Source organism: Mandrillus leucophaeus, unplaced genomic scaffold (assembly GCF_000951045.1).
Source record: "Mandrillus leucophaeus isolate KB7577 unplaced genomic scaffold, Mleu.le_1.0 Scaffold1167, whole genome shotgun sequence".
NCBI lineage: Eukaryota > Metazoa > Chordata > Mammalia > Primates > Cercopithecidae > Mandrillus > Mandrillus leucophaeus.
In genome coordinates, this window is record NW_012099954.1 from 359,271 (window position 1) to 372,939 (window position 13,669).

The window sequence follows — 13,669 nt, forward strand, 5'->3', positions numbered from 1 at the left end:
TTGTGATCCGCCCGCCTCAGCCTCCCAAAGTGTTGGTATTACAGGCGTGAGCCACCACGCCCGGCCCAATAAGCCTTTCTAAAGCTATATCCGCATCTTTTGTAAAACTGCTACCAAAGACATCCATTTTGTCACATCTCTAATAAAAAGGATTTGAAACCAAATTGCACACAGGAGTGCATTCAACGTTTTTCAGATGAATGAATACAGTGGCAAGTCTGAAGAGTTTAGTGTCAAGTAAATTGGTACTGGGGTGCTTCTATCACAGAAAATGAGTAACTCATGGCATTTTTACTATTGCTACAACAGTGGCAAATTTTTAATCTAAGCACTCTGTAGTCACAATTATCCTTGCCTAGGTTTAAAGCTACTTAAAATCCTTTTTGGACTTAGGCAGACTAACAAATAAATGAATGGGATTTCTAACCTAACACCAGGTACTGAGTTATGCAAAATTACACAAACATTACAAAAAAGTACAGTAGAAAAACCAACAGAACATACACAACTTAAAGAGAAAAAATTTTTATTGTGATATAAAATGCACTTATAAAATGTCCACCAGAAGGCATGTAATTCTTCACTGCTATATAAATTTATTGGGAATACGTTATTCACCATCTAGATATGATAATGCCAACTAAAACATACTGTAAACGATGAGTTATACTCTATAACAAATGCATCACTGATTTTCAGCAATCATTGGTTTAGTAATAATCAGTTTAAGACTATAATCACATCTATATTCTGGAATGTCCATTTGTTTTAATGTAGTGTAGTGGAATTTGGAGTATAATTGCACATAGATGGTACAGAAAAACATTCACTTCTAAATTATTTTATACCTTCATGACAGGTAGTCTTCCTGACCGAAAATACCAGCTTCAGCTATGGTCTGCAACACAGCTCCAGGATGCTTAATGCAATAATTTGGGTGTATGTATGTCTGTCTACATGTACACCCATGGAACAACTTATATCTTTAGTAAACAAGTGCAACATTGTCAGTTATTCTGCATGTTTAAATATTACAGTCTGATTATTTGTAAACAAACAAAACCCCACACAAATACTCTAAATTCTATTTTAAAAATCTGTCAACCCATAATTATTCTAATATGCTTTACTTACTCGAACACAAATTTCTGAAAGGTGCATATATTACCTTAGATAATAAGGTTTAGAAATGAGTGCTTCACACTATAAAATGTGCATTTCTGATAATTGATTTACGCAGCATAAAGTTTAGATCAAGAAATTACAAATCCTGGATCCCCACATTTCATTTAGAAAATGCCTCAAAGTTATGGCTCTTGCAGCAGGTTTAACAGATTAAACATGAAGTGTTCTAGCTCCATTTCAAGTATCAAAGAAATATGAGGCTCAAAATCTCTCTAGGTTGTAACTGATAATGCAAAGCATTAGAAAACAGTTAAATGTGTTTTGAAATACAGTATTAACTGAGATTATTAAGGTGTTTATCTGTGTTAGCCTGTTGAGTACCAGGACTTTAAAGTCATTTTAAATCTGAGTATTTGCTCAGAAGTGATAAAGAACACAATTTGCCTATAAATGTATGGTTTTGGAGAAAAAAGTCAATCCTGATTTTTAAAACTCAACATTTTTTGTTTCCTTTTGATGATATTAATTTAAATTTCAATCTGAACATAAATTTTTGGCCTCACAGAGCATTAGAAAGATAATTTACTAAGGCTGTTTAAAGTCTTTCAATGTCATCAGAAATCCTGCCGTATAGAAAATATCTAGTACCCTTAAAGTTTCAGAGTGAGCTGATCTGCAATTTTAATGCTATTAAAAAAAAGTCAAATATAAAAGACTGCTGCAATGTAAAGCACTATTTCTAAAAATTGCAGACATGATCCTACAGTCTGACAGAGCTAGCACAGCTACTCAGAGTAAGCAACTTCCGGCCTTTTCCAAGACATACTAAGTTTCCAGCTTAGAAAATACTCTAGCCTGGTCCTTAACATATTCATTAAGTAGTATGAATACTTTAAGGTCTTTCTGTCCCACAAGAAAGTAGGAAGTTTACCCTTTGAGACATCAGACTTTCTAGAACTGGCCCAACTGTATAAAATTTTAAGAAGTATTTGTAGTGTGGAATCAACACTATGAAAACAGTGTGACAAAATTAAACACTATGTTGAACCCTTTTCTAGCTTTAACTCAAAAGTAGAAATCATGAGTTTTCTATAACATTAATTTTAAAAACACACAGAAGTGAAAAGTGCCATTTTCCAAAAAGTACAATTTTTTTTCCCACTTTATATCAACATGGAATGATTTCAGTTCTCCTGTACTAAAAGCTGGACTTTTAAAAAACTAGTATTGCAATGTTTAATGTGATGACTTTAATCAGTAGTAGCTTCAGTTTCTGCTGGGCCCCTAATTAGTCTTCGAATTCCTCTTTTTCCTGCAGGACCTTTTGGTTTTGCAAAACTTTGCTTGTGTGCATGCTGCTTGGGATGTACTTCTTCATAAAGGAAGTCTGCAGTCAACTCATCCCCATTGTCTATCTCAATCTGTAAAAGATAAAATTAGAAGCACAACATTCAAAACCTAATACAAGCAACAAGCTGGTTTTCAGGTATATGAATGCTCACAAATAATACCCATTCCAGTAAGGCAGAATCAAGGACCATATGTAAACAGTTTCACTTTCTTCTTTTGGGGGAAGGGGCTAAATTGCTTGAATATATAATCAGCTACATTCACTTCCTTCTTGGTTCTTTCTTACTGCTCCAGTTTAAATAATATTTAAAAGTAGAAGCCACCACTATATTCTCAAGTTGCTGTGATACACTATTTATTCAAGGAACATTTACTCATGGCCCTTTCATCACTTGGGTCACTTGAAAGCCCTCTACAAGAGAGGTAAACAAACCATGGCCCAAAGGCCAAATCTTGCCCAAGGTAAGATTGTTTTACATTTTTTAAGGGTTGTTAAACAACAATATGTGACAGAGATTATATGTGGCCTGGCAAAGCCTTTACTTACTATTTGGTCCTTTGTAGAAAAAGTCAGCTGATCCCTGCTATAGAAGGTGCTACCCATGATAAAGTGATTGATTCTTAGGAACTTAAAAAGCACGAAGGGTTCAGAACCTAAAAACACTGGTAGTTTTTAAGGACCTGTATTCGTATGAGTTTAAGGGCTCAAGAATATATATCTTTCCCCATGCCCTATCTGTACTTAAGAAAATTAAATTAAGAAAACTGGTAGCTTAGTTTCCAAAATTCAAATGTTTATGCTTATTCCTTACTTCCCCCAAACTGGAAAGACTCCCAACCATCCCATTATTCACAGTCATAATGGAGACTGTAATTCCTTATTAATATGGAGTCCAGAAATAATCACAAGTATGTAGCTCTCGCAGCACTGTCCAATAGGACTTTTTGCACTGATGGAAATGTCCTATACATTCTGCACTAACCAATAAAGTAGCCAGTAACCACATTTAGCTAATGAGCATTTGACATGAGGATAGTGGAGTTAAGAAACAGAACTTTAAATCTTATTTAAAGTTAAATAGCCACATGTGGCTTACTAGAAAGTACAGATATATATAGAGATGGGGATCATGATAGGTAGTCCCCAGGCACTTAGAGGAGATCCTAAGGATTTAGGATGATAACAAGAAAAATAAATATTTTCATTTATAAATCACAATACATCAGAAACTACATAGAAATGAAAAGAAAAATTTAGCAAAAACTGAAGATTTTAAAATGGCTACCTTTCTAATTACATCCATTTGTAGTTGTCTTTCTACAATTTCTAGCAGAGGGCTCTTGCAGCTAGAATACAGCATCCGCTCTCTTATACTGCATGTGTATCCGGGCATTGAATAAATAAAAACTGTAAGTTCAAATAATAACAAACATAATTAGCATATCAATACATAAACTTCATAAAACTACATACATAAACTTCATAAAACTACAGCTAAGCCCTCTGGGCAAGAAATAAGTAAGCATATAGGGCTGATATACTAATAAACAAACTGAAAGTAACGTGTTAAAAACAATGTATCATATACCTATGGACTCTAAATAGTCTCCTTCATGGGAATGTTTATACAGAAAGAAATGGTAACGAGCTGAATCCTTGGGAATCCTCTTTGGCAAATCTTTTAGTTCTGTATTTGTTGTGTTGGCCAAAATTATAATTTCATTTTTTATATCTATTTCCTGCCAATAAGAAACAAAATATATTCATTAAAACCAGATATAAGGAAATTAAGTTAAAACATGTAATAAAAAGACTAAGAGATAAAGGAGGAACTTAGTTCTGCACTGTTTGACTTTTTCACAACAAACATTTACAAAATGAATTTTAGAAATCAGAAAGCATATTTAAAATTTAAAATACATTAAAAATAAACCCTATATGAGCCATAAACTACCAAAAAGAGCAGCCACTTAATAATCATTATACATCTCTTACCAACTGCACATAATTGAGCTGTCTGTTATTCAATTTTTCCAAAGCCTGAAAGGCTTCTCGAGAAATGGGAAATGCTACTCCTTGTAGTGTTTGATGCTTAGTGTCCACACCCACGTCAGTCTGTACCTAAGTATGACAGATTTAATTTACAAGTTTAGCAGTTAGCAGTATCCTATGGCAAAAATAAGAAAACCCAACCTCTATAAAATAGCATCATTCAACCCTAGCCCAGCCTATAATTAAAATTATTTTTCACATTTGTTCACGGTCCTGCTAGCATTTTGTCAACATGCAGAGTGCATGACACATCTTTATGACAATGTTGGAAGTGAACATTTGCATGAGTGTACAAAATTAGTGGGGTTTGGGGGCGTTTGTTTTTATGTTTGGTTTGGCACAATTTCAATGAGCTACACAAGCTCTTTAGATTACACTATTAGTTATAAAATTTTACTTGATAGAATTTATAAACAACAATCTACATACAATATGTATAGAACTTTACTTTGTTCTGTTGGACAGAAAACGCAACACAAACACCATGCACTGAATTGAAAGGAAGTACAAACAGTGTACAAAGACATAACACAGCTCAACAAGTTATACTACTGCAGAAGTTCCAGACTTAAGAGATTTCTTTACTAAGAACATGGTGTGCATGTACTGGAAGAGGAGAAAGATAAGAAAGCATTCAATGCACATGTTTAAGATTTTTATACTTGATAAATGATAGCTAGCAGAGCGTCTCATTTGCAGTGTTGCAACAGAAAGTCCAATAGAAATTTTACTTTTAAAAAAATGAATGGAGATTCTACAGCATAAATGATATTAGTTAATGAAAACATCATAGAACATATGCGAATGCATACCCCAAAATGATCCTCTGGGCTCTGAGTGCAAGGAATAAAACAAACTATCAAACTTGTAAAAAAAAAAAAAAAATCATATAAAAAGCCCTACTCAAATAACATGAATTAAAATCATATGACAGATCCTTGCTACCAGTTTAATATTAAATGATATTCAACCGTTCTCCAGACTGATTCCTATTAGTCTGTGACTCAGGCTAATGAATAGTGGTTTCAGCCACTTGTTCTTTTCTGTAAAGTCCCAGTAGAAATACAGTAGTTATTCCAGTATATTAGAATGGCTGTAGAAAACATATTAAAAATAATGATAAACTACAAAATAATATGGCTGAAATTTATTGACTCAAATATGCTCAACAGGTACTCAAATAATAATCTTCCATATATATCTCTATTCAAGTAGAGTTCACAGAATTTAATTTGTAGACCCTCCAGAAAGCCAACAAAACAATAATCTGCTTCAGGCAACCTTATTAGATATATTCTTTGCACTAAATGGGTAACACACTTTTTCTCTATATAATATTCAAAGTACAAAGTTTGCAACAGTTGTACTTCAACAGGAAGATTTACTATTCTGACAGGAAGATTACAGGAAAAGCTATTTATAAAATGGATATAAAGTTTAATATTCTAAGCTACTTATAAAATGCATATAAAGTTTAATATTCATTTTTAACTTTTCTTTTCTGAAAAGACATTAAGCACACAGACTTATCTCTAAACGAAACGGAATACACCTAAGCTACCTAACTTCTTTAATCTCTAGTTACCTCCCACATCTACTAATTAAAAATATGGTATTTTCAAACACTTAAAATCGTGCAAAGGCTTTGAAGTTGTAACTTACCTCACTGATTTTAATCTGTCGTAATTCTTCCTCAGCTGCAGTCAGTGGGGCAGGGGAAGATTGTGATAGCAAGTATTTTTTATATCCATGTAATGATACATCTTCCTGCAAGTACAGAATAGACTATAATCAGTAATTCTCTAGAATTAAAACGACAGTGAGGTTACTTTAGGAAAAGCAAAATCATTAACAGAAAAGATTTTAAATTAAAATAAATAGCATTATGAATTTTAATATATTTTTACTTTAATCCTCAATTTTAAGTTTCAAAACTTTTTAACGGGAGTACCTACTGTTCATTTTATATGATGTTTCATAATTACTAAATAGTTTGTATGAGTTTCATACTGGCAAAGTGAAATACTGAACCTGGTCATCCTTTAAGTCTATAGGACAACTGTAATTAACCTTCTGGGGAAAACTGCCCAATGATTATCCAATAATCAACATATTCAGATTCTGAATACTATGTTATAATGATTTATATAATTTCTTTGTAATTATTCATGGAAAACTATTATAGTTTTCATGTCAAAAGAAAAAAATACTACAAAGAGGTCTACCTATCATCAAAATTTTGTGGTTTAGAAGACTGAGACTCATGAAATTGAGAAACCGGCCGACTTCACAATTAATGGTGAAGCAGCAATATATTCCCATCTAGTCTTGTGCTCTTTCCACTACATTATATGACTTCCTGAATCAGAAAAGCTCTAAACAAACAAAAAAGTTCAAAAATATATTTCAGTGTTTCAATTTGTGTATATACATGTAAATACATATATTTACCATGTACATTAGAAGAATCAGTATGTTTCAATACACTTATTGTCAATGTCAAACAGATACAAATGAATAAACTCAAAGTTACATCAGGTAACTTTTATATCATATGAAATATAGTATTTCTCTTATTCTCATGTTTTCAGATTATCCATCTGAATTCATATCAATTACCCACTACCTAGGAGTTCTTCTTTAATCATTTTAATTGCAACATATAGAATCCACATAAAAATATAATACCTTTACTGTTCCAAATACTTCATCTTTAATGTGGCCACCTCCAAATTCCTTCTTCAGAGTTGCTCTTGTTGCTGCATACAACATTTTTTGACGAACCTATTCAGTTGTGAAAGTTTACTTAGAAGTTAATAAATGAAAACATTACAAAAGAAAGCACATTTTGAATGTATTAATATCCTAAATCATATTAAAAATAAAACTGAGCTGAAGTCCACCCACTATAATATGCTAAAATATATAACCATCATTAACATGGGCATCTAAACTATTCAATGGCTATTAGGATAGACTTCAATTTACAATGTCACTTTTTTTGTTTTTTGAGGTGCAGATTTGCTCTTGTTGCCCAGGCTGGAGTGTAATGGCACGATCTCAGTTCACTGCAACCTCCGCCTCCCAGGTTCAAGTGATTCTCCTGCCTCAGCCTCCTGAGTAGGTGGGATTACAGGTGTGCACCACCACGCCCGGCTAATTTTTTGTATTTTTAGTACAGACGGGGTTTCACCATGTTGGTCAGGCTGGTCTCAAACTCCTGACCTCTGGTGATCCACCCGCCTCAGCTTCCCAAAGTTTAGGGATTACAGGCATGAGCCACCGTGCCTGGCCACATTTTAAAGTTGAAAAAAATATAAATTGTTTAAATTCTTTATTTTGCAAACTCATGAGTTCAAGAATAAAAAAATTAAAATATGAGGAAAACTGAAATGAAGTCACTTTGATAGTGACATTCTTCTCAAAGCTGTATCAAATATTACGAATTAAGTTGTTAAGAATCAAAATTCATGGCTTACTGATGGCACACACCATTCTAGGTGGGACACAAAGATGGAAAAAAAATTAAAGAGTCAACTAGTATCTATGGAAAGCTACCAAAGGTAACTACCAATTAACAAATAATTTCATAATCCTACATGGTCAAATCCAGTATTTCTTTCAGATAGAACATGGGGAATTAAACAGGAATGGGATGATCTTTTGAGAACAATATCTAGATAACTTTAAAAATAATTATTTTTTAATAAGAAAAATTCAAATTAATTTTTCAAATATTGGGCCATGTTCATATATTAATTCTGTCTAGTCTATTGTTCTATTTAGTCAATCTACTACCAGCTTTCCTAAAATACTTGTTTGTATGCAGGCCCATCACTTCAATGGTAGTGATTAATAGATGTATAATACTAACAAAATTTAATATTATGTTCAATTAGTTCTCAGATTTATTACAATTATTACTCTCAGGGCCAGGCAGTTTCATTTTTCAGAGGCCCATGGAGTCATTTTAAAATTGCCACAAATTAGGTTGGACACAGTGGCTCATGCCTGTAATCCCAGCACTTTGGGAGGCCGAGGTGGGTGGATCACTTAAGGCCATGAGTTTAAGACCAGCCTGGGCAACATGGTGAAACTCCATCTCTACTAAAAATATAAAAATTAGCCGGGTATGGTGTGACACATGCCTGTAATCCCAGCTACTCAAGAGGCTGAGGTGGGAAAATCACTTGAGCCTGGGAGGCAGAGGTTGCAGTGAGCCAAGATTGCACCACTGCACTCTGGTCTGGACGACAGAGTGACATTCTGCTTTAAAAAAAAAAAAAAAGAAAGAAAAAATTGCCATTGCCACAAATTTTTAAGTCTTAAATCAATAATAATTATTTTGATTTCAATGGCATAACTCCCAAATTTGAGCACATTATTCCTGATTCTATATTATAAATCCTAGGATTTTCCTCATGATCATTCCCTTCTATGGGAAATAATTATTGCTTTTTAACCTTTATTTGACCTAGAAATTTCAAAAACATCTTTCTAGCATTTAATGTTAAACAAACTATAAAAAAGTTACTTACATGAGAATGATCTGGAGACCATGCAATGAATATCCATTCATATCCCTGGGCATTCTGAGAATCTAACCTGAATAATATATAGCACGGTTGTTTGTCCTCCAACAGGGGTAAAACAAAGGAATCATAATCCTTATCCCAGGAATCTGAAGGCTGACTATATGATCCAATCACAAGTTGTTCTATGAAAAATTATTTTTAGAAAGATAGGTAAATGGTTTGAAATATCAAGTGGTAGTGTGATGAAGACTAGAAAAATAAATATATAGTCATTTCCCAGTTACTATTATTCACATCGAAAAGTTGAAAAGAAAAATGTGGCAGCATAGAAAGTAATTATGATACAGAGTATTATAAAAACTGATAACTTTTTATGAACATGGTTAAAATTTTTAAAATATACACAGCCTAAGAAAGAAACATATAAAAATGATCATAACAGTTGAATTGAATGGTCAAATAATGGGTGGTTACATTTCTACTTTCCAAAATGTCTGTGCTTAAGTTATCAACAAAATACATTTAAACTACCATTCAAAAGTTTAATTTCTGACATTAACATTGAATTGTACAGTAAGAAATATTAAATAAAACCAGGTTTAACTCCTATTTATTTGGCCATAATGCTACAGATTTAAACATTTGCCTAGATGCATACACTGGTATGGCCACTTTGAAATGCTATTCGGCAGAATCAAGTAAAGTTGTGAATCTACTATGCATACAGAAACTCTTACACATAAATACAAAGGTGTTCACTGCAGCACTATACAGTAACAATGAAGACTGGAAATAGCCTCAATGTTCATCAATAAGAGAATGGAAAAATAATGTGTGGCATAGTCATATAACATTCTGTTCAGATTTAAAATCAATTATTGAGCTATCAAAACTAATTGCAAATGTAACATTTTCAGAAAAAGGAAAGATACAGAATAAGATGGTATCATGCAGTTTACGTGAACTCAAAGAGCACTATATGCTGTTTAGGGATATACGTAAAAAGAGACTGCACAAATATCAGAACTCCTAACTGCAGTTGCCCCAGGGGAATGAGGTCAGAAGCAAAACTGTTTAAAGGGGATGCTCTTATACCACAAAAACACTGAATTTTCTAAAATGCTTGAAGTAAATATGATAAAATGTTAGCAGTTATTAATAAAGGGGAGATACAGATATTTATGATACAATTTTAGTCTTTGGAATTTTCCTTATCTAAAACTTTTCACAAAACAAAAAAGTAAAACCAGAAAATAATAATTTAGGAAGTAGTGCCATTTTCCTTCTGTAGAGATGCTAGTTAGATTAACTTTTCCATTTTAGATCCTTAACTAGTCACTTAGGAAGTGATGGTATTAAAAATTTTACCTCAGTATTTTTAAAATATGTTGTTTTACAATATACATATATTCCTATTGAATGTTATATGTAAACAAATGCATATTTTACCAACTATTCTGGTACTTTTAATACATAAGCAGAAAACAGAAAACAAATTAGATTTACTTCCAGTTTGTGAAAGAACAAGTTACTTTTCCAAAGCAAAATATTTTCAGATATTTAAGAAATTAGGCCGCTGGAATATTTTAACATATTCATTTGTGACTGAGTAGCTATAATAGTAGTAATTGTCCAAATTCAAATCTGCCTGATTTAAAAGATTCTCCCACTCAACCAGATTCCCTGTTTACAGAATTATTTTTAAAGAATCAATTTGTAGTTTGTTATATTCTCAGAACTTTCCCAAAACAAGAAAGGGTAATAATCATTTCTGTAGCAAAGGTTGCAATCAAATGGAGTAAATGGGAGTTTGAAATCCTTTGTTTGTATTTAAAAACAAACTTTATTGAATAATTCACAAGTAACTTTTTTTTTTTTTTTTTGATAATCACCTGTTTAGTGATTTCCATTCCAGAGATGGAAGCACTGACATTAGAAATGGACTGTGGTGCAGAAACTAAGACACAAAAAGTAAAAGAGGAAGAAGTCACATCAAAAAACATCTTTCTGTTTCCCTGATAGTCACATAATTCAGAAGGAAATCAGGGGCCCACAGGGACCTGCACAAAATATGAGGAATCCAAGTTACTGTAAAGGAAGATTTGAACTTGCTTCACATTAATTAATAGTTCAAATCACTGAGAACACACACTAAGTTTAAAAATACAACGGCCACCACTAATCCAGGAACAAAAAATGTTTTAAAATATTTAACTAACCATTTTCAATAGATATTTTCAGAAGTCTGTACTTTCCATTTCTGGCTCTGGCAAAGATCTCTTTAACATCTTCACTCGCTGTGGAAAAAGATAAAGAAAGTAAACTTTTTATACTTACATATAAATACTTTCCTATCTATATTGAAAAAATTAATTAGAACACAAAGAAAAAATCTGGAGCATGTAGCATCCTTATTATCAGTATTATAAAACTTTACCGCATAAAATAATGAAGACTGTATACAATTAAGAAATATAAATATTAGCATTTTAAAAGTATGTTAATAATTCTAATCTGTTTTAGCTATATAATTCTGTGCAGAAATAACACTGGGGTGAATATACTGAAGTTACTCAAACCCAATAATGAGCAAATTACAATTTTGAAAAACTTTTATTGCTCCTTTGAAAAATATTGAAAACCTGCTTTCATTCTCTAATTCAGTTTCAAGCTTATGACACTCCTTCATCAATTCACTTTCTGTATTTTCCCGTTAAAAACAACAGTAAATATCAAATATCCTAACTTGATTAAAGAAAAAGACAGTAAAATGCATTCAGTCTTAATTCTGGTTATTTTTTCTAACTTGCATTTCTCAAAAGCTAGATTAAAATCATTGAATAAATATGTATTTAATAACTAACGCTTGTGTTCCTATTAAAGCTTCGATTTCGTTCTAATTTCGTTCCTGTGTTGTCTATTAGCAGCAAGAACCACTATGTAAGTAGGTAGTGCTTGCTATAAGCCTCAAGCATGAGAGTCAATAACGACATATTTATATATCGAAATTAATGCGGATAAATAAAACAACGCTTTTAGATTTGAGACTATTTTGCTTCTGCGTGCATGCAGGGGGTATGTGGCGTGGTGTCAAAAATCTTTAAGAACAAAACATACAATTAAGTGTTCATCTGGGAGAAATACTCGCTATTAACAGTAAAAGCTTGAGTTTATACTAGAACTCGTTAAGTGATCGCGAGTAACCCGGGGATATATTATTTGACTCTTGATGAGGTGAGCACCTCCAGGCTGCCCAATTTCAAACCAGGAAATAATGAAGGTCAGATATAAGTGCACATTGAACTGTCTGCACGCATTACATGCAACTATACAGATCAGTTTCCCTTGGGGAGTACCTAGGAAAAAGATCAAAACACAAACACGCTACACTCGAGATTTCTCAGAACAACTCTCACTTTCCTATTTGGGGAGAAAGTGCGGGAGAGTTTTGGGAAGCACCCCTACTGATGTGAGAAAGATTCTGGCATGTTTCTTTTCGTAATCAAAGTCCTGTAATATTCTCCTTTGGATCATGAAAAGGAAAACTCGCCTGGCTCTCGACAGCGTAGGGAAGCCCCAGTCGCCTCCACTGTCCCAGCTCTTCCCTACCTGACCAAAAGGGGGAAAGTTGGGCTAATGTCGGGGACGGTGGAAGGCACGCCCCCTTCAACCAGGCCGCCTCGAAAGCCAATTTCCTTCGCTCCCCCGAATTTCGAGTCCATCTGCAACGTGGCGGCAGCAGGAACCGGGCTGGAGGAGGACGCAGGCCGGGAGCGCCCGGCAAGCAGGAGCGCGGAGAGGCGCCGAGGCCCGGCTCGCCCCGCGAGACCGACTTCCGGAGGTCCAGGCCAGACTCCAGCCCTGCCCGTCCTGCAGCCTTCCGGGCTCTTCCGAGCCTCCCGGGAGCCCCTTCCCTGCGGGTCGCGTCGGGCTCTGTTACCTTGGATGCCGGTCTGGTGGGACATGGCGGCGGCCGCTAGTTCCCGGCTCCGGCGCTGAGTGCGGCGAGCGGCCCCGGCCGGCGGCCCCAGGAAGTGGCTGCTCCTCCGCCGGTCCCGGCGCGTCATCCGCCCGCGACCCGGGGCCGCCCCGCCCCGTGAGATTGACTGAGTGCCCGAGCGCCCCGACCGCCCCACCGCCCTTCCTGGCAGTCGGGCTGCAGTACAACCCCCGGCCTTGCGACCTTAGCTCTCTGTTTGGGGTCCTGCTTCTGCTCTTGCCGCCGCCTCTCCCGCTTCTCCCTGGGGGGAAATGCCGCAGAATCTACGCAGCTCCGTGCTCCGACGTCTACCCTCTGAAGATCGCGCCGACGCCGCCATTCGCTGCCTCAGCGAAGGGATGTTTTAAAACGGAAATGATCATTTTACCAAATAGGCATTTTCAGCTTAAAAAAGATGTGCACATTATCTTTCTTGGTTTACTCTTCCTATAATCGATACCGTTTAGTGTAGAAGAGCCTTCTCCTTGCTCCACTGTTTTGAAAGAATATGTTATAGACTGCGTTTCATCAAATTTTTCCACGATTTTAAATTGAGTTAATCTCAGACTGTTAACTTTTCTTTTCAGTTGGACACATTTAGAGACTCACTGTATCTTTCTCTTCACT

At 34.9% G+C, this 13,669-nt stretch overlaps 1 protein-coding gene across 2 annotated transcripts; it reads right to left on the reverse strand.

Moving 5' to 3' along the window:
* Window positions 1-509: 509 nt before the first annotated feature.
* On the reverse strand, window positions 510-13,152 carry TWF1 (twinfilin actin-binding protein 1). 2 transcript variants are annotated; one of them, XM_011999543.1, is made up of 10 exons: window positions 13,004-13,152; window positions 11,283-11,360; window positions 9,067-9,245; window positions 7,217-7,312; window positions 6,191-6,295; window positions 5,341-5,361; window positions 4,472-4,597; window positions 4,065-4,215; window positions 3,762-3,883; window positions 510-2,546 (listed from the first exon to the last, which is right to left on the reverse strand). In XM_011999543.1, the coding sequence occupies exons 1-10, from the start codon at window positions 13,128-13,130 to the stop codon at window positions 2,376-2,378; spliced, it is 1,176 nt and encodes a 391-aa protein (XP_011854933.1). In that variant the 5' UTR covers window positions 13,131-13,152; the 3' UTR covers window positions 510-2,375. The 2 variants fall into 2 exon arrangements, with proteins under 2 accessions (XP_011854933.1, XP_011854937.1); XM_011999547.1 differs by lacking the exon at window positions 5,341-5,361.
* Between the last annotated feature and the right edge of the window lie 517 nt (window positions 13,153-13,669).

Bases quoted from the DNA above. Each gene is read 5' to 3' on its own strand.
- TWF1 (XM_011999543.1), bottom strand. From the start codon at position 13,130: ATGACGCGCCGGGACCGGCGGAGGAGCAGCCACTTCCTGGGGCCGCCG. The intron at 6,296-7,216 runs GTATTATATTTT...CTGTACTTGCAG, and splicing joins AAGTATTTGGAACAGTAAAG to GAAGATGTATCATTACATGG. The intron at 5,362-6,190 runs GTAAGTTACAAC...CCTTGCACTCAG, and splicing joins GACAGATTAAAATCAGTGAG to AGCCCAGAGGATCATTTTGG.